The sequence below is a fragment of the Trichosurus vulpecula genome, chromosome 1 (genome assembly GCF_011100635.1).
Source record: "Trichosurus vulpecula isolate mTriVul1 chromosome 1, mTriVul1.pri, whole genome shotgun sequence".
NCBI classification, from domain to species: domain Eukaryota; kingdom Metazoa; phylum Chordata; class Mammalia; order Diprotodontia; family Phalangeridae; genus Trichosurus; species Trichosurus vulpecula.
Window position 1 is genome coordinate 498,181,090 of NC_050573.1, and position 25,492 is coordinate 498,206,581.

The window sequence follows — 25,492 nt, forward strand, 5'->3', positions numbered from 1 at the left end:
GTGAAAGAAAGCCTAATAATAGTCAAGGTGAAGAGAGAAAGGTTGAAGAATTAAAGTTAAGAATCAAAATGAAAATCACATCAATATGAGCTAGTATTAACTGTTACCTGGATAATTTACTTTTTTCTCAATTATAAGATCTTTTAATATCATTTTCTGAAAAAATCACACAGACTCAATGATATTATTTCTTTTCACCATAAGATAGTTTGGAATTTGTTCTACTTTACAACTGGATTGTAATTGCATTTTCTGTTCTAATTCCATGATATCAATGAGAAAGAGAAGTTACATTTTAACAATTTTTATAACCCATAACATTTCATTATGCAATTAATACAGCACTGAGAGATGTCTTGATTATTTCTTGATGGAAAAGTTTTTCAAGCCATTATTCCCATCCCAACTCTCCCCTGACCCCTCTCTAATGGTTGGGGCGGTTTGTAAAGGAAAGAAGAAAGCAAATCTACTTTTTATGGAAAATAAAAGTATGGCTACAAATCAAAGAAATCAAATAAAAAAAATATAAAAACAAAAGAGTAAAAATATAGGTTGACCTCCAAAACACAGTAAGACAATAAACAATTCTTAGTTTGTACAATAAGATATATAGATATTTTAATTTAGTGAAGAAGGAAAAAACCAAGACTTTAACCACACATTCTTACTATGAAAGATCTTATTTAATAAACACTTAAGGAGGAGACGTTTAATGTACTCTATAGAGATTTTTATTTTTTAAGCATTATTTCAAATATCAATTTTAAACAAAAAATACAATACAGGGGAGTTTAAAAATAATTTACCGGGGCAGCTAGGTGGCGCAGTGAGTAGAGCACCAGCCCTGGAGTCAGGAGGACCTGAGTTCAAATACAGCCTCAGACATTTGACACACTCACTAGCGGTGTGACCTTGGACAAGTCACTTAACCCCAATTACCCTGCCTTCCCCCCTCCAAAAAATAAAAAAAAATAGTTTAAAAATAACTTACCAGCCTTATATGCTATTGAATTAGAAGCAGGTACAGACTTCTTGTAACACAGATACACATTGGAACCCCACTATAAAACATAAGTTAAATTTCACAAAAATCAAATAGTAGAAAAACAAATTCAGAATTTATTAGATGTTCTAGAAATTTTAGTTATGATGTCAGAGTAGTAATTTTAAAATCACATACATGTAAACACCTAAGACTACTAAATTTAAAGTAACAACACACAAAGGTAAGAATTCTAACTGGGGGGAAAGAAAATAGGAAAACATATGTAAATTCCACTTCCCTCAAAATGAACTAATTTGAGGGTAGTAGAAATAAACATTTAAGGTCAGAGCCTTAAGGAACTACTATAACTAGAGAATAAAGAAGAAAAGAGAAAGAAAAAGAAAGAAGAAAACATAGAGATGAGTCACAGAAAAAAAGCTAAGTTTGGAGAATAACATATGAGGAGTCCTCCTTGTTCAAGCTGTTCTTACTAAGTGTTTGGCTGGCTGGCCGGTATTCATAAGAAATCTATCCAACTAGAAATTGAAGTTTGAGAGCTCTCACTTAAAGAACATTCTGATGCTCAAAAATGGAGAGAGGGAGGAGCAGAGAGGACTCGCTGAAACAACTCTCCAGCTACTTCTTTATACTGCTACCTCTACCAAATCCACAATTTTCTTGCATTAATGTAATCTAGGCAATATAAGGAAATGCCAGCAGGTGAGATTACTCAGTTTCCTTAGAAGACAGACCCTTTAAGTGATACCACAGCCAAAAAGATAAAAATTTAAAAGTTGAATATAATATAAAGCAAAATGTATGGAGAAGAGGACTTTTGGACCCCCCAAACCTTCCAATACTCTGTTCCCCCCTTTTTGTAAAAATACAACTTGCAAATCAATCAAATTTTTTCTTACCATTCCACAGTTTAAATTCTTGTCAACTTTGCAAAATGTATGAGGAGGAGTTTCTCCTTTACTAGTTACAATAACACAGATATCTGTTACAGCCAAGGAATTCTGAGGTCGTATTGGAGGAGCTCTTCGATAAGTGATAAAGATTCTTTGTGAGTTTGTTGAACTATTGTTGACATTGGCACAGCGACCATAGGGTGTGGCTTGGATCACTTCACAACCTGAAATAAGTCGTTCTTTCCCTTCATATAATACTCTGCAATAGAAATGGGGAAAATTCTATTTACCTTTTATTATTTGCCTACATAGATGTGCAAGTTGCTTCTTAACTGAAATTGCAAATTAAAACCAAGTGTAAGTGTCTGGAACGATGGAATTTTTATTAATAGTATCTCAAATGCTAGGAAAGAATTTTAAAAGGCAGTAAAAATGGTTCAAAAGATTAACTCAGAAACATTTTTTAAATTGTATGCTTAACTGAACACATAGTACTAAAGTGGAAAACTGTGCTCCCATGGGCATACCTCTCTGTCTCTGTCTCTCACATACACACACACACACACACACACACACGCACGCACGCACGCACGTTCTCCTGCCCCTCTAATCTCTGTCCTGAGTTAGTCCCACATCATCAGCTAAATGGAGGGACTATAGACATCTCAAGATCTACATACCAAAATGAAGTTCATTCTCTTCTCCACTACCCCTCCTTGCACCAACTAAACCTATCTCTCTTCCAAATTTCCTTATTTATTTCTCTTTCCTCCTATTAAAAAACTTCAGTTATCTTTAACTCTTCCTTTTCCCTCTCATCTCCAATAATCAATCTGTTGCCAAGCCCTAACAATTTCACCTCCACAATATCACTTATATTTGTCCCCTCCTTTCCAATATCTCTAACATCTGTCCTTCACATGGCCAACACCCTTATTCACAGTCTCTGAAATGGACACCCAGGTTTCAGCTTCTCTCTTCTCTATCTTCCAGACAGTTGCCAAAATAATCTTCTAAAAGAGTTGCTCTCAAGCTTTTTGGAATCAAAATCCATTTACGCTTCTAAAAAATTACTGAAAACCCTCCACAAAGAGCTTTTATACTTATTGATATTTATCATATCAGAAATTTTAAAAATTTTAGTATTATTAGGAAAATAGTTTTGACCTCATATACCCCACTGAAAGGGTCTTGGGCACACCCAGGGGTCACTGAAGCACATTTTGAGAACCACTGTCCTAATGGAAAAATCAGACAATATAAGTCACTCTCCAGCTCCAAACTTCTAGTGGCCATCTATTAGCTCAAGGGAAAAAATACTAGATGCAGAGGTTATCACTTAAACAATTAAAACCTTCACAACTTGGCCCTATTCCAGGCTCATTATTGTACTTTCCAGACAAAATGGTCTACCTACTATTTCTCAAAGGCAACATCATATCTCCTACCTCTAGTCTTCACACAGGCTACCTCTCATGCCTGGAATACTCCTTTTTTGTCTTCACCTAGTATAATCCTTAGTTTCCTCCTTTAAGGCTGAAGTCAAAAGCCACCTTTTCCATAAGCTTATCTTAATGTCTCTAAAACATTATCCTCTCTCCTTCCCCAAATTATTATATTTATATTTATCCATTTAATGTTGTCTCTCTCAAGGAAAACCTAAGGTCCTTGAGGAAAGGGCCTTTTTCATTCCATCTTGTATGCACAGTGCCTTAGAACAGAAAAAGAATTTAACTATTTGTTAGACTGGATTATAATTCTGGCACCCATTTATACCCAGTACTCAGTAAATCCTAGGTTTACAAAAAGAGAAAAAATGCTTAAGAAGCTCAGTCTAATGGGGAGATATCACAAAAATATCAGTGTTCAAAAGAGATACTGACAGAATAAATTGGAAGTAATTAAGATGCAAGATGTACTAGAATTAGGAGAAGTTGGGAAAGGCTTCATATAGAAGGGATTTTAGTTGGGTTTAAAGAAGCCAGAGAAGGAAGCAGGTTGACTGAGTTGGGAGATTGTAGAATGTTCCAGGCATGGGGAACAGCCAGAAAAAAAAACTGGAAGCCAAGAGAGGGAGAGTCTTCGTCATGGAACAGCCAGGAGGCCAGCGTCCTTCGGTTGAAGAGTTCGTGTTGGAGAGTTAGGTGTAAAAAGACTGGAAAGGTAGGGACTAGGTTATGGAGGGCTTTGAATGCTAAACAGAACATTTTGTATTTGATCCTGGAGGTGATAGGGAATCAGTGGAGTTTAACAAATATCAAACCTAGTCAACTGACAAATGTTTACTGAGTGTTTACTCATGAGTCAGACACTGCTGATTTCCTCCGTAAAATTTTACATAGGATCCTAACCGTCCTTTCTCTAAACCCTTTAAATCTGCTTTCTCAAAATTTAGGACACAGTAAAAAGGTCTTCCTTTCCTACTCTATCACAAACTCTTGAAAGGAATGGTCACTTTCCTCAAGATTCCCATCATTTCGACATCAACAATCAGTTCTTCCTTGTTGGTGAGAAAAAGACCCAGTAAACAATCAATCTCTTTTTGCTGTTCTGCCTTCTTAAGGATGAACTAACATTAAGGTAATTCAGGAAGTTATTAGCTGCTCTCCTTTTGGCAGAGCTTTCCAAAGAGATATCTGGCTAACACAGAAAGGTACACGCATTTGATCAACTCAAAGGGGCTATATGAAAATTAATTATTTACATGCTAATGTTGCTATGGAAAAGAACTGGAAGTAAAGAAGGTGCCCATTAGCGCAGGAGTGGCTGGATGAATCATTTACTATGAGTATAATGGACTTCTTGGAAGGGAGGTGACAGAAAAGTAAGTAAAAAGGCACACATTTTCAGATCCCACAAATGCACAAATGTGTTACAAGAAGGGCAACAGTGACAATGATTAAAGAAAAGAATGCCAATGACTCGTAAAAATCCACAGAAAGGAGCAAAAGGAAGTTCAGAATGGACAAAGACAACGGGACAGGAAACTGGCAGTACTGTCTTTTTAGATTTGAAATTAGCAAAAGTTTATAAACAGTAAAGATTCAGTTTTATGTGTAACTCTTTTTCTGTCCTTTGTACGTGGGAAAGTTTGTTGACGTTCATTAAGAACGATATTTTTAGAGGCGGAGCCAAGATGGCGGCTGGAAAGCAGGGACTTGCGTGAGCTCCCCCCAGGTCCCTCCAAACACCTATAAAAAATGACTCTCAAATTCTAGAGCTGCAGAATCCATGAAATAACAGAGGGAAGCAGGGCTCCAGCCCAGGAAAGCCTGTATGGTCAAGGGGAAGGGGCTATCGAATGGAGCTAGGAGCAGAGCAGAGCGCAGCATGAGCTGTGCCCAGACCAACCAGACTGGGAGCCGGGTGGAACAGGCCCTAGCACCCTGAATCAGTGAGCTGTGGCAGTTATCAGACTTCTCAACCCACAAACGTCAAAGACAACAGAGAAGGTTACTGAGCAGAGCAGCTAGAATGGAGTGAAAGGAGTACATGGTCACGCCCAACCCCGAGGCTCGCAAGTGGTGCTGCTTCCAGCTGCAGTTCCAGCCTCAGGCACACCAGGTGGGAGGAATTAAGCCACAGATCAGAGCTGGAGTGCAGAGCCTGCTTGCATCTGACTCACAGTATGGGTTGGTGGTTCCTGGGGAGAAGTGCTGCTGTGGCAGAACTCCTGTGTGGAAGTAGCTCTGAAAACAGCAGCACGAGGCCCCTAAAGCTTGGAACAAAGTACTCTCTACTCTACAAGCAGTCATACCTTTACAAAAAGCTCAAAGGTCAAGTAGTTGGCTGGGAACATGGCCAGGCAGCAAAAACAGACCCAGATTCAGTCTCAGACTTTGGAATCTTTTTTTGGTGACAGAGCAAAACATACAGCCAGAAGAAGTCAACAAAATCAAAGATCCTACATCAAAAGCCTCCAAGAAAAACATGAACTGGTCTCAGGCCATGGAAGAGCTCAAAAAGGATTTGGAAAAGCAAGTAAGTGAAGTAGAGGAAAACTTGGGAAGAGAAATGAGAATGATGCAAGAAAATCATGAAAAACAAGGCAATGACTTGCTAAAGGACAACCAAAAAAATACTGAAGAAAATAACACTTTAAAAAATAGACTAACTCAAATGGCAAAAGAGCTCCAAAAAGCCAATGAGGAGAAGAATGCTTTGAAAGACAGAATTAGCCAAATGGAAAAGGAGGTCCAAAAGATCACTGATGAAAATACTACCTTAAAAATTAGATTGGAGCAAGTGGAAGCCAGTGACTTTATGAGAAATCAAGATATTATAAAACAGAACCAAAGGAATGAAAAAATGGAAGACAATGTGAAATATCTCATTGGAAAAACCACTGACCTGGAAAATAGATCCAGGAGAGATAATTTAAAAGTTACTGGACTACCTGAAAGCCAGGATCAAAAAAAGAGCCTAGATATCATCTTTCATTATCAAGGAGAACTGCCCTGATATTCTAGAGCCACAGGGCAAAACAGAAATTGAAAGAATCCGCCAATCACCTCCTGAAAGAGATCCCAAAAAGAAAACTCCTAGGAATATTGTCACCAAATTCCACAGCTCCCAGATCAAGGGGAAAATACTGCAAGCAGCCAGAAAGAAACAATTGGAGTATTGTGAAAAAACAATCAGCTTGTTGGGCCAAGATGGCGGCTGGTAAGCAGGGACTAGAGTGAGCTCTGTTACCGAGTCCCTCCAAAAACCTATAAAAAATGGCTCTGAACCAATTCTAGAATGGCAGAACCCACAGAACAGCAGAGGGAAGCAGGGCTCCAGCCCAGGACAACCTGGATGGTCTCTGGGTGAGGTCTATTCCACACGGAGCTGGGAGCTGGGAGCTGGGAATGGAGTGGAGCAGAGCCCAGCCTGAGCGGCGTGGACCATCCAGACCAGAAACCGGGCGGAGGGGGCCCTAGCGCCCTGAATCAGTGAGCTGCAGCAGTTACCAGACCCCTCAACCCACAAACACCAAAGACTGCGGAGAAGGTTAGTGGGAAAAGCTGCGGGAGTGGAAGGAGTTCGCGGTTCAGCTTCCAGCCCCGGGGGCAGCGGAGGTGGGGCAGCTACAGCTGTTGTTACTTCCGGCTCCAGGCCCACCTGGTGGGAGGAATTAAGTGGCGGATCAGAGCAGGAATGCAACAGCCAGCTGAAGATCTAAGCCCAGCCTGGACTGGGGGTTCTTGGGGAAGGAGTAGTGCGGGTCTGACAGAGCTGGCACCTCCCCCCCAACGTGGAACATAGAACTCGTTAGTCTACAAGCAGTCATACCCCACTGAAAAACTCAAGGGTCAAGTTAGTTGGTTGGGAATATGGCCAGGCAGCGAAAACGCGCCCAGATTCAGTCTCAGACTTTGGATTCTTTCTTTGGTGACAAAGAAGACCAAAACATACAGCCTAAAGAAGACAACAAAGTCATAGAGCCTACAACAAAAGCCTCCAAGAAAAACACGAACTGGCCCCAGGCCATAGAAGAACTCAAAAAGGATTTGGAAAAGCAAGTTAGAGAAGTAGAGGAAAAATTGGGAAGACAAATGAGAAGGATGCGAGAAAACCATGAAAAACAAGTCAATGACTTGCTAAAGGAGACCCAAAAAAATACTGAAAAATACACTGAAGAAAACAACACCTTAAAAAACAGACTAACTCAAATGGCAAAAGAGCTCCAAAAAGCCAATGAGGAGAAGAATGCCTTGAAAGGCAGAATTAGCCAAATGGAAAAGGAGGTCCAAAAGACCACTGAAGAAAATACTACTTTAAAAATTAGATTGGAGCAAGTGGAAGCTAGTGACTTTATGAGAAATCAAGATATTATAAAACAGAACCAAAGGAATGAAAAAATGGAAGACAATGTGAAATATCTCCTTGGAAAAACCACTGACCTGGAAAATAGATCCAGGAGAGATAATTTAAAAATTATTGGACTACCTGAAAGCCATGATCAAAAAAAGAGCCTAGATACCATCTTTCAAGAAATTATCAAGGAGAACTGCCCTGATATTCTAGAGCCACAGGGCAAAATAGAAATTGAAAGAATCCATCGATCGCCTCCTCAAATAGATCCCAAAAAGAAATCTCCTAGGAATATTGTTGCCAAATTCCAGAGCTCCCAGATCAAGGAGAAAATACTGTAAGCAGCCAGAAAGAAGCAATTTGAATATTGTGGAAACCCAATCAGAATAACCCAAGATCTGGCAGCTTCTACATTAAGAGATCAAAGGGCTTGGAATGCGATATTCCGAAGGTCAATGGAGCTAGGATTAAAACCTAGAATCACCTACCCAGCAAAACTGAGTATCATGTTCCAAGGCAAAATATGGATTTTCAATAAAACAGAGGACTTTCAAGCTTTCTCAGTGAAAAGACCAGAACTGAATAGAAAATTTGACTTTCAAACACAAGAATCAAGAGAAGCATGAAAAGGTAATCAAGAAACGGAAATTGCAAGGGACTTACTAAAGTTGAACTGTTTTGTTTACATTCCTACATGGAAAGATGATGTGTATGATTCATAAGGTAGCTGAAGGGAATATGCATATATATATGTATATGTTTATGTATATATATAAGTGAATGTGTATGTATGTATATATCTATGTGTATATGTATGTATGTGTATATATGTATGTGTGTGTTTTTATATATATATATACACATATATGTATATATGTAAAAGAGAGAGAGCAGGGTGAGTTGAAGATGAAGGGAAGATATGTAAAAGAAATAAAATGAAATTAAGGGATGAGAGAGTAACATACTGAGAGAGGGAGATAGGGAGAGATAGAATGGGGTGGATTATCTCGCATAAAGGTGGCAAGAGGAAGCAGTTCTGTGGGAGGAGGGGAGAGGGCAGGTGAGGTAGGAATGAGTGAACCTTGCTCTCATCAGATTTGGCCTGAGGGGGAATACCGTACATACTCAGTTGGGTATCTTACCCCACAGGAAAGAAGAGGGAGGAAGATAAAAAAAAAAATAAAAGGGGGGGGGGGGATGATGGAGGGGAGGGCAGATGGGGGTGGAGGTAATCAAAACAAACACTTTGGAAAGGGGACAGGGTCAAGGGAGAAAATTCAATAAAGCAGGATGGGTTGAAAAGGAGCAAAATGTAGTTAGCCTTTCACAACATGAGTATTGTGGAAGGGTTATACATAATGATACATGTGTGGCCAAGGCTGAATTGCTCGACTTCTTAGGGAGGGTGGGTGGGAAGGGAAGAGGGGAGAGAATTTGGAACTCAAAGTTTTAAAATCAGATGTTCAAAAAAAAAAAGTTATTGCATGCAACTAAAAAATAAGATACACAGGCAATGGGGCGTAGAAATTTATCTTGCCCTACAAGAAAGGAAGGGAAAAGGGGATGAGAGGGGAGGGGGGTGATAGAGGGGAGGGCTGACTGGGGAACAGGGCAACCAGAATATAAGCCATCTTGGAGTGGGGGGGAGGGTAGTAATGGGGAGAAAATTTGTAATTCAAACTGTTGTGAAAATCAATGCTGAAAACCAAATATGTTAAATAAATAAATTTAAATTTAAAAAAAAAAAAAGAAAAAACAATCAGGATAACACAAGATCTAGCAGCTTCAACATTAAGGGATTGAAGGGCTTGGAATATGATATTCTGGAGGTCAATGGAGCTAGGATTAAAATCAAGAATCACCTACCCAGCAAAACTGAGTATCATGCTCCAAGGCAAAATATGGATTTTCAATAAAACAGAGGACTTTCAAGCTTTCTCAATGGAAAGACCAGAGCTGAATAGAAAATTTGACTTTCAAACACAAGAATCAAGAGAAGCATGAAAAGGTAAACAAGAAAGAGAAATCATAAGGGACTTACTAAAGTGGAACTGTTTTGTTTACACTCCTACAGGGCAAGATGATGTATGTAATTCATGAGACCTCAGTATTAGGGTAGCTGAAGGGAATATACATATACATATTATATATATAGGCAGAGGGTACAAGGTGAGTCGAATATGAAGGGATGATATCTAAAAAAACAAAATAAAATTAAGGGATGAGAGAGGAATATATTGAGAGAGGGAGATAGGGAGAGATAGAATGGGGTAAATTATCTTGCATAAAAGTAGCAAGAAAAAGCAGTTCTGTTGAAAGGGAAGAGGGGGCAGGTGAGGGGGAATGAGTGAATCTTGCTCTCATTGGATTTGACTTGAGGAGGGAATACCATACACACTCAATTGGGTATCTTACCCCACATGAAAGTAGGGGGAAGGGGATAAAGAATAGAAGAGAGGGCAGATAGGGGGAAGAAGTAATCAAAAACAAACTTTTGAAAAGGGACAGGGTCAAGGGAGAAAAATGAATTAAGGGGGACAGGATAGGAGGGTGGGACACATGTGGCCTGTGTTGAACTTGCTTGCCTTAGTGGGTGGGGAGGGAGGAGGGGGTAGAATTTGGAACTCAAAGTTTTAAAAGCAGCTGCTCAAAAAAAAAAAAAAGGTTGTTTTTGCATGCAAGGGGAAAATAAGATACACAGGCAATGGGGCATAGAAATCTATCTTGCCCTACAAGAAAGTAAGGGGAAAAGGGATGGGGGGGAGCGGAAGGGGGGGTGACAGAAGGGAGGGCTGACTGGGGAACAGGGCAATCAGAACATATGCCATCTTGGAGTAGGGGAGAGGGTAGAAATGTGGAGAAAATTTGTAACTCAAAATCTTGTGGAAATCAATGTTGAAAACTAAAAAATATCAAACAAGGAAAATGATCAAAAAAAAAAAAAGAATGATGTTTTTAAAGCAACTTAAGATTCTTAGAAAGATTGGTTGGAAATAAACCTGTTCAAAAACTTTATGGTCCTAACAGGTTACCCATCCCTCCTCAGAAAAAAGGGGTATGTATTATGCTTGGCAATAGTGCTGATCACATAGATGGAGGAAATCCAGCACACAAATCCAAGTTGAACAAGGATTCTGTGGGCATGGTGAAGCCATCCAGATGCTCTTGTTGGGGATTACACTGTCCTAAACACTACACAGGGTCCTGGAGGAGAGCTGTAACTATTCAAAATATTCTGGTCTGACCATCCAAACAATAAAGACCAAGTGAAGAATATCTATTGCTCCAATTGTAACATTTAAGGAGAGTGCCCAGACCAACCATCTCTCCATTTCCTACCAAGCTGCACTCTCGACTTTTTCACCATGCCCAGAACCCTCTTTATCCTGGAAGATCACTTTAGCCCTAGAACTTACACCTCAGAAGTACCCTCTGGAAGAAATTAGAGCTATCTATAGTCATATGAAAAAGTGCTCTAAATCACTACTGATTAGAAAGATGCAAATCAAAACAACTCTGAGGTACCATATCACACCTATCAGATTGGCTAACATGACAAAACAGGAAAATGATAAATGTTGGAGAAGATGCGGGAAAATTGGAACACTAAGTCATTGTTGGTGGAGTTGTGAGCTGATCCAACCATTCCGGAGAGCAATTTGGAACTATGCCCAAAAGGCTATAAAAATATGCATACCCAGTGACCCAGCAATACCACTTCTAGGGCTGTATCCCAAAGAGATCATAAAAATGGGAAAAGGACAGACATATACAAAAATATTTATATAGTAGCTCTCTTTATGATGCCAAGAACTAGAAATTGAAGGGATGCCCATCAATTGGGGAATGGCTGAACAAGTTGTGGTATATGAATGTACTGGAATACTATTGTGCTAATAAGAAATAATGAACAAGTGGGACTTCAGAAAAACCTAGAAAGACTTATATGAACTGATGCTGAGTAAAGTGAGCACAAGCAGGAGAACATTGTACACAGTAACAGCTACAGTATTTGAAGACTGATTTTGATAGACTTAGCCCTACTCAGCAATGCAAGGACCTAAAACAATTCCAAAGGACTCATGATGGAAAATGCCATCCATATCCAGAGAAAGAACTATGGAGTCTGAATGCAGAGAGTAGCAGACTATTTTCGGTTTTTTTGTTTTGTTTTTTCTTCTCATGGTTTCTCCCGTTTGTTATAACTCTCCTATACAACATGACTAATGTGAAAATACGTTTAATACGAATGTATATGTAGAGCCTATATCAGATTGCAGGCCATCTCGGGGAGAGAGGGGGAGAAAATTTAAAACTTATGGAAGTGAATGTTGAAAACTAACACATTAATAAAAAAAAAAGTACCCTCTGTCCTTGGGGCCCCCTCCCTCTAATTGGAGAGCTCCTCTCAGCACTCCCATTTAATGAGGGAACTCAGAACAGCTATTCATTTCCCTCTAGGCTACACTCCTGTGGAGTACCTCCTTCCCACCTCCCTCAGCTTTTTAGTTTCTTTTTATGTGTGGTCTTCCCCAAAGGAAAAGACCACACTCTAAGACTGACCAATTTTTTTTTTTGTATTTGTATTCCCAGTGCTTAGCACAATGCCTAGCAAACAGCAAGCATTTAATAAAAGCTTATTGACTGAGTAATATGCATTTAAGATGGATAAGCCATAAAGCTTTTCCTTCAGTTTCTATATCTGAGATAAAACAGTACAAATGAGCCATCAGGAAACCCAAAGCTCTTTTACTCTTCTCTTTAAGCAGCTTCTTCCTCTCTGGACTTTCTCCACCATGACACAGCAGCATGCTCACCCTAGAAGTTTACTCCATGACTGTGCAGGTTCGAATACCATCTCCTGTTTCTACCTAACCTCCAGCCTTGGGAGGGAAAAATTAGTGAAACAGGGCCTCTCGCCTGACAGATCATCTGACTGTGTGTGCTTGTTTCCTGGCTGATCTAAGCCTTTTCTGTGAGGAGTGATGCCTCCACACTCAACAAACATTCTCACACCTGGTTTTTCCCTAAACACTTTGGTTTTCTGAACCCCTGGAGATAATCATGCAAACCCCATTCTCCATCCTCTTTAACCCTCACACCCCAAAGTCCCAACCAAACTCAACCCAGTCCCTCCATGATGCCCTCTAAACACCTGTCCTACAGGTAAAAAACTCCATTTCATTCTAAGTCTTTTCCTTTCCCACTCCTTTCATCGTCTGGCAACCAATGAAACCTTGCTTCCCTTTTAAGCACACTGGCTGCACCTTTATTCACTGGTCAGGGAAGGGGAGTTGGAATAATCCTTGCACCCTATTGCTACTTTCTGGTTCTCTCCCTACCTCTACCACTCAGTAACCTCTCCTTTGAAGTTTATACTATTTATCTGTACCACTCAATCAAATTCCTGCTGATGTTTGTTAAGAAATAATATTTTTAAAAGAAATTTATGATTCTTAGAAAGATATGACAGAAATAAACAGACTCCCAGGTCACTCCCCTTCTTTCCTCAATGAGTTCAGTACATGGCTCATAATTTTTCTCTCCTCTAAACCTTCTGACTTCATACTTGAGGGCATAAACACTGACTCTCCCTCAAATACCCTAACCACTCATTCCTCAATCTAATCATTTCTCATGAACTATTCCTCCACACAACTTCAGCCCCACACACAGATGGTCATATACTTGATCTTGTCATCACCCATAAACACATCACCCATATTCAAGAATCCCTAAATGCCCTTCTCTCACCATAACCTCTCCCTCTCTCTGACCATCTCCCCTCTTCTCCCCATCTTCACCCCTTGGTGAACGAATTCCAACTCTACATTACCTGCCTCTCTTGAGGCAACAGATGTGAAGTGATCAGAGCCAGGAGAACATTGTGCACACTAACAGCAATACCATACGATGACCAGCTGTGAAAGACTTAGCTAATCTGATCAATACAATGATATCCATAAGAATTTCAAAGGACCCATGATGAAAAATGCTATCCACTTCCAGAGAAAGAACAAAGGAACTCTGAATGCAGATTGAAGTATATTTTTTTTACTTTATTTTTCTTGGTTTTTTTGGTCTGTGTTTTCTTTTGCAATATTATATGAAAATGTGTTTTGCATGACTTCACATGATAATCAATATCAAATTGCTTGCCTTCTCAAGGAAGGGGAAGAAGGAGGAGAAAGGGAGAGAATTTGGAACTCAAAATTTAAATTTTAAAGTACTAAAAAAATTTACATGTAATTGGGAAACATTTAACAGAATAAATAAAAATATACCGAAAGTTTGGGGAAAAAAAGAATGTAAGGTCCTTGAAGAGCAAGGATTGTCTTTTTGTTTATATTTGTATTCCAAGGGTATAGTACAGTGTTTGGCCCATAATAAGGCTTAATAAATGTTCATTTCATGTAGATGGAGGTTAGTAGCTGAAGATGAAGGCAGTAGCTGAACTGCCTTCAAGAAAATCTCCTTTAATGACTGAGTATCTCCTAGAAACAAAAACCTCTCTTTTTTTAAAGTTATTTTTTTTAATTAACAAAGATTTATTTTTTTCTCCCTTGTACCCCATAAAATATAGTCAAGCAAAACAAATTTCCACATTGGACATATTAAAAAAACTACGTCTCATTCAGCATCCTGGATCCATCACCTCTTTGTCAGGAGGAGAAAAGCAGACTTCATCACTGGAAAGGCCCATCTTTTCATTATCAACATTCTACTACTGTTGTTATATAGCCGGAAGACAGGGAACACAACCACCTTCAAATATACTGAAACGAGGATCACGCAAAAGGCAATGAAGGGGTATGTGGTGAATATAAATAGGCTGTAAAATACACAACCAAAGATGAACTCTAAAAAATAAAGAGAAGTAGAAGATGCCATCAGGGAAAATGGATCATAAGAAGAGAGAATGAACCAGTCACATGGAGAGGGAATGACACATTGACAGCATATCACCTTCACTTCCATCTTTGCAATATCAGGAAAAAGGTGGCAAAATCCTCCATCACACTACATAGACCTCAAAGGGTAAATGTATGTGACAAGATGCAGAGACAAGATTCACACAGGATGGGCAGGCACGAATGGGCTGCAGTCCGGAGGTGACATCCAAACCTTTCAGATTACAGCTCCCCAGGTTCATATACATTTGTACATACTTTTAAGTTGTTCATATTGTTTCTCCTGAAAAGTGTGAGCTCCTTGAGGATAAGAATTGCTTCGTTTCTAGCTCTATACTCCTAAAACAGACACTAGACCCATACAAAAAGATTAATAAATAGTTGTCTGATTAAAAAAAAAAGATCATCCCATTTTATCAAATTAAAGAGTATCTGTGTTCAAAACAACAAAGTAAACTGTAGAGTGGAGAAAAATGTGAGTACCATATCCTCCAATGAAAGTATGATATCCAGACTGCTTGTTACCTTGGGGAAGGGTACAGGGAGGGAGAAAAAAGTCCAGAACTCAAAATCTTATAAAAGTGAATGTGGAAAACCAAATAAAATTTTTAAAAAAGAAAGTATGATATCCATATACAGTAAACTGATAGCAATATATACAACTAAGAACCATTTTTTCAACAGATAAAGTTACAAGAATATGAGCAGTTTTCAAAAGAAATGTAGACTAACATTAACTGCATGAAAAATGCTCTGAATCATTATCAAGAAAAGCAAACTGAAACAACTTTGAGGTTTTATCTCATATTCAAACAGGCAAATACCTTAAAAGTCAATGTTGGAGGGGTTAATGGAATGTGGTCAACACTAATCCATTCAATAGTGATAGAGTTGTGAATCCATCTGACTGCTGTGAAAACAATTTGAAATTATACAAAGGCACTAAACTATTCAAAACCTTTAAGCCACTGAACCACTACAGAACATATTCCCCCGAAGTCATCAAAGACAGAAATAAAGAAATATATGCCAATATATGCATAGCGGCACTTTTCATAGTACCTAAATATGGGAAACAAAATGGATGCCCATCAACTAGGGAAAAGCTGAACAAATTGTAGTATATGAATATTACAGCACCATAATAAATGATGACCTTAAAGAATTCATGAGTCATATGAAAACTTAGAGGAAATGACCAAGAAAAAAGGAATCAAAAGAAAAATACACACAACTATAGCAATGCATATTAAAAACAACAATAAAATCACAGCAGCCAAGGTCAGATTAATCTCAATGAAATAAGTTTTATCAATTGGTTTTGCTTAACAAAAGTTACCAATAAAACTTATTTTTAAATCATGTCAAATAGACATACCACAGAATTGCAGAGGGTCCAATTGATCCAATCTTAAAAAATTGATCCAATAATAAAATAAAATATTGATAAAATTAAAATATTGATCCAATTTTAAAAAATAATAAGGCCAGTGAGCCCAATTTTGATTTCTGGAGAAGATTCTCCAACATTATTAAAGACATGATTAGTAAACATTTAAAAAAAGAAAACAATGATCACTAGGAGGCAGCAGGGCTTTTTCAAGAAAAGGTCATTTAGCCTAACTTCATTTCCTTCTGAAGAAGAGCTGTTAGATCAGTAGAGTGACTGGTCATCATACGCATTTTTCTTGTTCTTTATCAGTTCATTTAAGGTTCCCTATGTCTCATGTAGAAATAATGTGAAAAACACTAGGAGATGCGGGCTAGACAAAAGTATAATTAATGAGGTGAATTTGGTATTAGGTCAATGACTGAAGCTTCAGAGTAGTCAGTTCTACCAGAAGGATATCACTAGTAGAATGCAGCAGGGATCTGTCCTTGGTACCAACCTGTTTCAACACTTCTATCAACAACAGGAATAAAAGCATTGATGGAATAAAAGCACTGATGACATATTTATCTATTTTGCAGATAACACAGAGGTGGAAGAAGAGCTAATACAATAGACGACAGGATCCAAAAAGATCTTGACAAGCTACAATGCTGGGCCCAAGTGAATAAGATGAAATTTAATAAAGATAAATGAGAAGTCAAATGCTTAGATACAACATAGCCAATTTCACGAGTATAGAATAGGAGAGATATGGCTAAATGAAAGTTTATCTGAAAAAGGGCTGAGGAGTTTTAAGTTCAATGTGGCTGGCGTAATATGGCAGTCAAAAAGAAGCTAATGACATCTCTGGCTATATTAAAAGGAATATAGTGTCCAGAACTAGAGAAACAATAGTTCTATTGTACTCTAGCCTGATGGATCCATACATATAGTGTATGTTCACTTCTGGATATCACATTTTGGGAAGGACACTGACAAGCTAGAGTTTTCAAAGAAAAGTGTGGACAACTAAAAACCCGGGCCAATGCTATATGAAAAGGAGAAAGGAAGCTGGGGTTATTTCTAGCCTGAAGAAACAAAGACTTAAAGAGACAACACAATAGGTGACTGTATCTGAAAGGTTATATCACCAAAAGAGGGACTGGAGTTCTTGTACTTGGACCTCGTGGGCATGACTCATAACAATGACTGAGGTTTGATGTAAGAGAAGAAATTTCTTAACAATAAGAGCTAGACAAAAGTGAAATGTGTTACCTAGGGAAGTAGCAGGTTTTCCTCTCACTTGGGCTCTTCAAGTAGGTGCTGGATGATCACTCATTAGGTATGTCATAAAGAGGATTCTTATTCCTGCTTGACTAGTCGATCATTGTGTTCCCTTCTAACTCTTTAAGATGCTGTGACTGAAGATGGCAGAGTGAAAATGCGGACGAGCTAGACCTCTCCCACAAATCCCTCCAAACACCTGTAAAAAATGACTCTAGACAAATTCTAGAGCAACAGAACCCAAGAAATGACAAAGTGAAACAAGTCTCCAGCCCAAGACAGCCTGGATGGTTGCTGGGAAGGGTCTATCACACCATGTTGGGAGACGAGCGCAGCCTAGCCAGGCACTCCAGGACAGACCTGACCAGAGCAGGCCCCGTGGCACTGAATCACTGAGCTGTGACGCTTACAGGAAAGAGAAACCACAAGGGAGTTACTAAAGTCAAACTGTTTACACTCCTACATGGAAAGATTTTGTATTTTTAACTCATGAGACCTTTCTCAGTATTGGGGTAGTTGAAGGGAATATACATATATACAGACAGAGGGCACAGGGTGGGTTGAATATGAAGGGATGATATCTAAAAAAATAAAATTAAGGGGTGAGAGAGGAATATATTGGGAGGAAGAGAAAAGAGAGATAGAAAGGGGTAAATTATCTCACATAAAAGAGGCAAGAAAAAGCTGTTATATAAGATGGCGGCTGGAAAGCAGGGACTAGCGTGAGCTCCCCGCCGAGTCCCTCCAAAAACCTATAAAAATGGCTCTGAACCAATTCTAGAACTGCAGAACCCACAAAACAGCAGAGGGAAGCAGGGCTCTAGTCCAGGATAGCCTGGATGGTCTCTGGGTGAGGTCTATCCTGCACGGAGCTGGGAGCAGAGCCCAGCGTGAGCGGTGCGAATCAACCAGACTAGGAGCCGGGTGGAGCGTGCCCTAGCACCCTGAATCAGTGAGCTGCAGCAGTTACCACTTCTCAACCCACAAACACCAAAGACAATAGAGAAGGTTAGTGGGAAAGCAGTTCGGCTACTGCCCCGGGGGCAGTGGAGGTGGGGCAGCTACAGAACTACAGCTGCAGTTGCTTCTGGCCCCAGGACCACCTGGTGGGAGGAATTAAATGGCGGATCAGAGCAGGAGTGAAGAGCCTGCTGGAGATCTAAGTCCAGTCCGTTGGGGATTCTTGGGGAAGGAGGAGTGCTGGTGTGGCACAGCTGGCGCATCCCCCCAAGCTTGGAACATAGTTCTCTAAACTCTACAAGCAGTCATACCCCACTGAAAAACTCAAGGGTCAAGTTAGTTGGCTGGGAATATGGACAGGCAGCGAAAACGCACCCAGATTCAATCTCAGACTTTGCATTCTTTCTTTGGTGACAAAGAAGACCAAAACATACAGACAGAAGTTAACAAAGTCAAAGATCCCACAACAAAAGCCTCCAAGAAAAATGTGAACTGGTCCCAGGCCATGGAAGAGCTCAAAAAGGATTTGGAAAAGCAAGTTAGAGAAGTAGAGGAATAATTGGAAAGAGAAATGAGAAGGATGTGAGAAAACCATGAAAAACAAGTCAATGACTTGCTAAAGGAGACCCAAAAAATTACTGAAAAATATACTGAAGAAAACAACACCTTAAAAAACAGACTAACTCAAATGGCAAAAGAGCTCCAAAAAGCCAATGAGGAGAAAAATGCCTTGAAAGGCAGAATTAACCAAATGGAAAAGGAGGTCCAAAAGACCACGGAAGGAAATACTAGCTTAAAAATTAGATTGGAGCAAGTGGAAGCTAGTGACTTTATGAGAAATCAAGATATTATAAAACAGAACCAAAGGAATGAAAAAATGGAAGACAACGTGAAATATCTTACTGGAAAAACCACTGAGCTGGAAAACAGATCCAGGAGAGATAATATAAAAATTATTGGACTACCTGAAAGCCATGATCAAAAAAAGAGCCTAGATATCATCTTTCAAGAAATTATCAAGAGAACTGCCCTGATATTCTAGAGCCACAGGGCAAAATAGAAATTGAAAGAATCCACAGATTGCCTCCTCAAATAGATCCCAAAAAGAAATCTCCTGGGAATATTGTCGCCAAATTCCAGAGCTCCCAGATCAAGGAGAAAATACTGCAAGCAGCCAGACAGAAACAATTTGAATATTGTGGAAAAACAATCAGAATAACCAAAGATCTGGCAGCTTCTACATTAAGAGATCGAAGGGCTTGGAATACGATATTCCGGAGGTCAGTGGAGCTAGGATTAAAACCAAGAATCACCTACCCAGCAAAACTGAGTATCATGCTCCAAGGCAAAATATGGATTTTCAATAAAATAGAGGACTTTCAAGCTTTCTCAGTGAAAAGACCAGAGCTGAATAGAAAATCTGACTTTCAAACACAAGAATCAAGAGAAGCATGAAAAGGTAATCAAGAAAAAGAACAAGAAAAAGAAATTGCAAGGGACTTACTAAAGTTAAACTGTTTTGTTTACATTCCTACATGGAAAGATGATGTGTATGATTCATGAGACCTCAGTATTAGGGTAGCTGAAGAGAATATGCATATATATACATATACATATGTTTATGTTTATATACATATAAGTGAATGTGTATGTATGTATATATGTATGTGTGTATATATATATATATAGAAAGAGAGAGAGAGGGCAGAGGGTGAGTTGAAGATGAAGGGAAGATATCTAAAAGAAATAAAATCAAATTAAGGGATGAGAGAGGAATATATTGAGAGAGGGAGATAGGGAGAGATAGAATGGGGTAAATTATCTCACATAAAAGTGGCAAGAAAAAGCAGTTCTGTAGGAAGAGAAGAGAAGGCAGGTGAGGGGGGAAATGAGTGAACCTTGCTCTCATCAGATTTGACCTGAGGAGGGAATACTATACATACTCAATTGGGTATCTTACCCCACAGGAAAGAAGAAGAAAGAAGATAAAAAAAAGGGGGGGGATGATAGAAGTGAGGGCAGATGGGGGTGGAGGTAATCAAAAACAAACACTTTCGAAAGGGGACAGGGTCAAGGGAGAAATTTCAATAAAGTGGGATGGGTTAGGAAGGAGCAAAATATAGTTAGTCTTTCACAACATGAGTATTGTGGAAGGGTTATACATAATGATACACATGTGGCCTATGTGAATTGCTTGACTTCTTAGGGAGGGTGGGTGGGAAGGGAAGAGGGGAGAGAATTTGGAACTCAAAGTTTTAAAAACTGATGTTCAAAAACAAAAAAAAAAAGTTTTTGCATGCAACTAGAAAATAAGATACACAGGCAATGGGGCGTAAAAATTTATCTTGCCCTACAAGAAAGGAAGGGAAAAGGGGATGGGAGGGGAGTGGGGTGACAGAAGGGAGGGCTGACTGGGGCAACCAGAATATACGCCATCTTGGAGTGAGAGGGAGGATAGAAATGGGGAGAAAATTTGTAATTCAAACTCTTGTGAAAATCAATGCTGAAAACTAAATATATTAAATAAAAAAAAGGAAAAAGAAAGAAAAAGCTGTTATAATGGAAGGGAAGAGGGGGTAGGTGAGAGGGAATGAGTGAATCTTGCTCTCATCAGATTTGGCTTAAGGAGGGAATAACATACACACTCAATTGGGTATCTTACCATAGAGGAAAGTAGGGGGGAAGGGGATAAGAGGGGTGGATGATAGAAGGGAGGGCAGATTGGAGGAAGAGACAGTCAAAAGCAAATACTTGAAAAGGGACAGGGTCAAAGGAGAAAACTGAATAAATGGGGGACAGGACAGAATGGAGGGAAACATAGTTAGTTTTTCACAACATGACCATTATGGAAGTGTTTTGCATAATGACACATGTACAACCTATATTGAATTGCTTGCCTTCTCAAGAAGGGTGGGTGGGGAGGGAAGAAGGGAGAGAATTTGGAACTCAAAGTTCTAAAAACAAATGTTAAAAAAAATTGTTTTTACATGCAACTGAGAAATAAGATATACAGGTAATGGGGTATAGAAATCTATCTCTACAAGAAAAGGGGAAGGAGATGGGGGGGGAGTGGGCGGATAGAAGGGAGGGCAGACTGGGGAAAGGGGCAATCAGAATACATGGCATCTTGGGGTGCGTGGGGGGGGTTGAGAGTAGAGATGGGAAGAAAATTTGTAACTCAAAATCTTGTGGAAATGAATGTTGAAAACTAAAACTAAATAAATTAATCTTTAAAAAAAAAAAAAGATGCTGTGACTGATTCAATCCCAAACACCAAACAGATCACACACAAAAATAATGTTTTTCAAAAAGTTACTTCTGATAAGTGAATTCAGGTCTTTCACCATGTCAGTAACATCCGTTACTTACTTGAGTACATGCTATATTCCTTCATCCCCCAATAAAACCTAAGTGCCTTAAGGCTGTGACGGCTTCATTTTTGTCCCTGTCCTAACACTCAGGATAGTATCTTACACATAACAGGTGACACATGCATCAATAAACTGCAATCAACTTAAGCACCCCCTCGTGATATAACGTTAGTTATCAGAGTTTCTGTTTCTTCACATTCAATGAATACTAGTTATCCTTTTTGGCCTGAAAGCCTAGTAACTACAACCAAGAAAGGAATCACATTTCATATTTCAGTAACGTTACTCCTCACAAAGACAGACATGGTATAATGACTGAAACAGAGAATAAAAGAAATAGAATAAAATTTGGTAGAGAAATACAGTGTTTTACTCATTTGATTCTAAAATGTAATTCTAATAAATAACACTGCAACAAGTATTTAATCATTTCTCCTATTACCTTAGTCAACTGAAAATCCATTCTTTCAGACTTCCACCAAAGCATGCAACAATACCATAAAATCACTTAAGTTCATATTCACTAGATAAATAATGAATAATTCACCCAATGTCTGTGAGAGGTGGCTTGTCTCTTCCCCTCTTGTAGCACAGGAAAAGCTCCGGACTTTTCAAGCTTCCATAGTTCAAATTTGCTTGGAGAGCTGATGGAGTAGCTTCAACACAGGTAAAACCTTCAGGGACTGTTTCCCCTGCTGATTTGATAATAACAGCAATGTCTGTAATTGGAGCTTTGGGTCCAGTTGATTTTGTGTCTAAACGGTTTATTTCTTGATCCAAAAGGGTAGATGTATCAGTGAGGCCTGCTACTACAAAGTAGTCAATTACTCTTGGACCTTTGTCTTCTAGCATGACTGCTATTCTACTGTCTAGAAGAAAAACAAAAAGAGATTGGTTAAATCCAAGATTTATCTTGCCTCAGATTTTGTTTAAAAAAATGTTAAAACTTAAAATAAGTCAATGACTACAAAACAGCCTTTTCACAGCTCAACCTTAAAGTTGTCATCACAGAAAAAGGATTTAATTAGCAGCGGTCTGTACAGGTTTTTGTTTGTTTGATTTTTAGATCATGGATAGAAATATAAGGTAAAGGTTCAGAATTACTCCTGTGATAATTGTATAGCCACTGACATGCAAATGTATCTTTGAAGACAAGCACACAAACTGTCGTACAGGATGATCCCAAAACAATCTGCTGCGACCCACTGACCAAAAAAAATGCCTGGAAGATTGTCTGGGAACCAACATGGCAGAATAAGGGAAGCATTCCATCCAAACACTTTCAACATTCCCTCCAAACAACTTTAAAATAAAGCACTAAGAAAAGAGGGAAGGGGGAGGAGGCATGAGCTCCCCGTCCTGGACCTAGTAGAGGGGTCCTTCCAGGTCCGGTCATGAAGCTGACACCAAAGAACATTTTTCTCATCTATTTTTTGATGTCCTCATTGGCCTCCCCTATGCCCTCCTGCAGCTCGGCAGGGCAGGTACCGGTTGCTCTCTGGCTCCTGTAGATGAGGCCTTTGGAGATCCTGAAGGGAGGACAAGGCCAACCCTGACTGCCCCCCACATCTTTGAGCAGCTGCTGAGCACCTTCGCAGGAAAGACCTGAAGATCTCCCAGTTGCAAACTGAGCTTGGTCAGCCCTCCCCTGCTCCTGCCCAGTCCCCAGAACTTGAGGCTTTGCCCACCATCTATGTCATGATCCCTACCTATGCCAGGCTGGTGCAGAAGGCTGAGATAGTTGACCTGTCACAGACCCTGTCTTTGGTGCCCAAACTGTACCACGGGCTGATGGAGGATGCTGAGGTCCCTACTCCATTGGTCTCAGGACTACTGGCCACCTCTGGCCTCTGATTCACTCACCTGGTGGCCCTCATACCAAAGGGACAACAGCTTCAAGAAGGGGAGCCAGGCTGGGTCCAGCCCTAGGGTGTGGAGCAGTGGAGCCAAGCCCTGGATTGGCTCAGCGGAATAGAGGCTGCAGTTGGTGGGGAAAGGGACCTACCTCCATGGGGGATTGGGGAATCATGTACTTTGCTGATGATGACAACACCTATAGCCGGGAGCTCTTTGAGGAGATGAGGGAAACCCAAGGTGTCTCTGTATGGCCAGTGGGGCTGGTCAGTGACCTGTGGTTTGAGTGGTCCCAGATGCAGGAGGCCCACGTGGTTGGCTTTCACACAGCCTAGGAGCCTGACTGGCCCTTCTCTCTGTACATGGCCAGCTTTGCCGTATCACTGCCCCTTCTCTTGTCTCAGCCCAGTGCCCAGTTTGATCCCACGGACTCCAAAGGCCACCTGGAGAGTGGTTTCCTCAGCCACCTCGTTGACTCCAAGGATCTGGAACCCCAGGCTGCAAACTGCACACTGGTGCGGCACATGAGGATGGAAAAACCCAAGATAAAACAGGAGGAACAGCTACAGAGGTTAGGATGAGGCTCAGACCCTGGAATGGAGGTGTGACCGGAGACGCCGCCACTCTTTGGGAACTAAGTATGCTAGAAGAATTTGTTCCCTTGCCTTCCGAGGACCACATAGGTTTCCAATGTCATGACCCTCCAGGTTCCAAGTCTGCCCCATGGGCCTAGTGGACACAGTGAGCATTTCTAGGGCAGAGAAGGGCACTTGTGGTCCAAAGGGAGAAGGGCCCTGGTCACCGTTCCTAGGTGGACAGGAGTGTTAGCATGTGCAAGAGAGCAGGGTCTTTACCTCGGTAAAGATCAGAAAGCAGACCAGAAGAGTAGTGAACGCAGCTCTCTCTCCCTGGAACATACAACCTTGAAAGAACTAAAAACTTACAGACCCCCAGAACTAGCTGTGAAAACAACAGGACAAAAAAGCTTGAAGCTTGGAACATTCCTGCAGCCCCCTCTCCCTGCAAAGTGAGCAGAGACCAACTTTATAAAGTTCAAAGTCAAGAAATAAGGTAGAAAAATAAGAAAACAACATAATAAGAACCTGACCATAAAAAGTTACCATGGTGACAGGGAAGATCAAGATATATATTCAGAAGACAATGGTATAAAAACAGAAACAAGCAAAACCTCAAAGGAAAAAATGCAGCTTGGACACAAGCCCAACAAGAACTACTAAAAGAACAACAACAAAAAAAAAGAGCAAAAACATGATTTTTAAAATTGAATAAGAGTGGTAGAGAAAAAAATTGGGGAAAATGAGTGATGCAAGAAAATTATGAAAAAACATTAACATCTTGGTAAAAAAAAGGCACACAAAAAAATTAAAGAAAATAACTTTTAAAAAGTTAGAATTAGCCAAATCATAAAAGGGGTACAAAACCTCACTGCAGAAAAGAATTCCTTAAAAAACAAAATTGGATAAATATGAAAAGAGGTACAAACTCACTGAAGAAAAATTCCTTAAAAATTAGAATTGGTCAAGTAGAAGTTAGTGACTCCATTGGGCATCAAGAAACAAAGTTAAAAGAAAGAAAAATATAAGAAAATGTGAAATCTCATCAGAAAAACAAATGACCTAGAAAATAGATCAGGGAGAGAAAGAAATAATCAAAAAAAGAACCTAAATATCACATTTCAAGAAACTATAAAGGAAAACTTCCCTGATATCTTAGAACAAGAGGGTAAAATAGAAAGTGAAGGAATCTACTAATCAACTCCTGAAAAAGATCACAAAATGAAAACTAGTAATATTACAGCCAAATTCTAAAGCTTGAAGGAGAAAATAACTAAAAGCAGCCAGAAAGAAATCATTTAAGTACCATAGAGCCACATTCAGGATCACACAAAATTTAGCAGCTACCACATTAAAGAAGTGGAGAGCTTGGTATATGATATTCCAGAAGGCAAAGTAGCTAGGATTACAACCAAAAATAACCTACCCAGCAAAACTGAGTGTAACATTTGAAGGGAAATAATGGATATT

The 25,492-nt window shown here is 39.7% G+C and overlaps 1 protein-coding gene and 1 pseudogene across 2 annotated transcripts in view; one reads left to right on the forward strand and one right to left on the reverse strand.

Annotated features, from left to right (window-relative positions):
• DENND4C (DENN domain containing 4C) overlaps window positions 1–25,492 on the reverse strand; it is a 135,239-nt gene that overhangs the window by 95,860 nt on the left and 13,887 nt on the right. For both annotated transcript variants that reach the window (XM_036739466.1, XM_036739461.1), the window contains exons 2-4: window positions 22,141–22,462; window positions 1,903–2,155; window positions 992–1,061 (exon numbers count right to left, since the gene is read on the reverse strand). In XM_036739466.1, coding sequence (XP_036595361.1) covers window positions 992–1,061; window positions 1,903–2,155; window positions 22,141–22,445 — 628 coding nt within the window. In that variant the 5' untranslated portion in view covers window positions 22,446–22,462. The remainder of the gene's footprint in view (window positions 1–991; window positions 1,062–1,902; window positions 2,156–22,140; window positions 22,463–25,492) is intronic.
• LOC118831994 lies at window positions 22,988–24,055 on the forward strand (annotated as a pseudogene).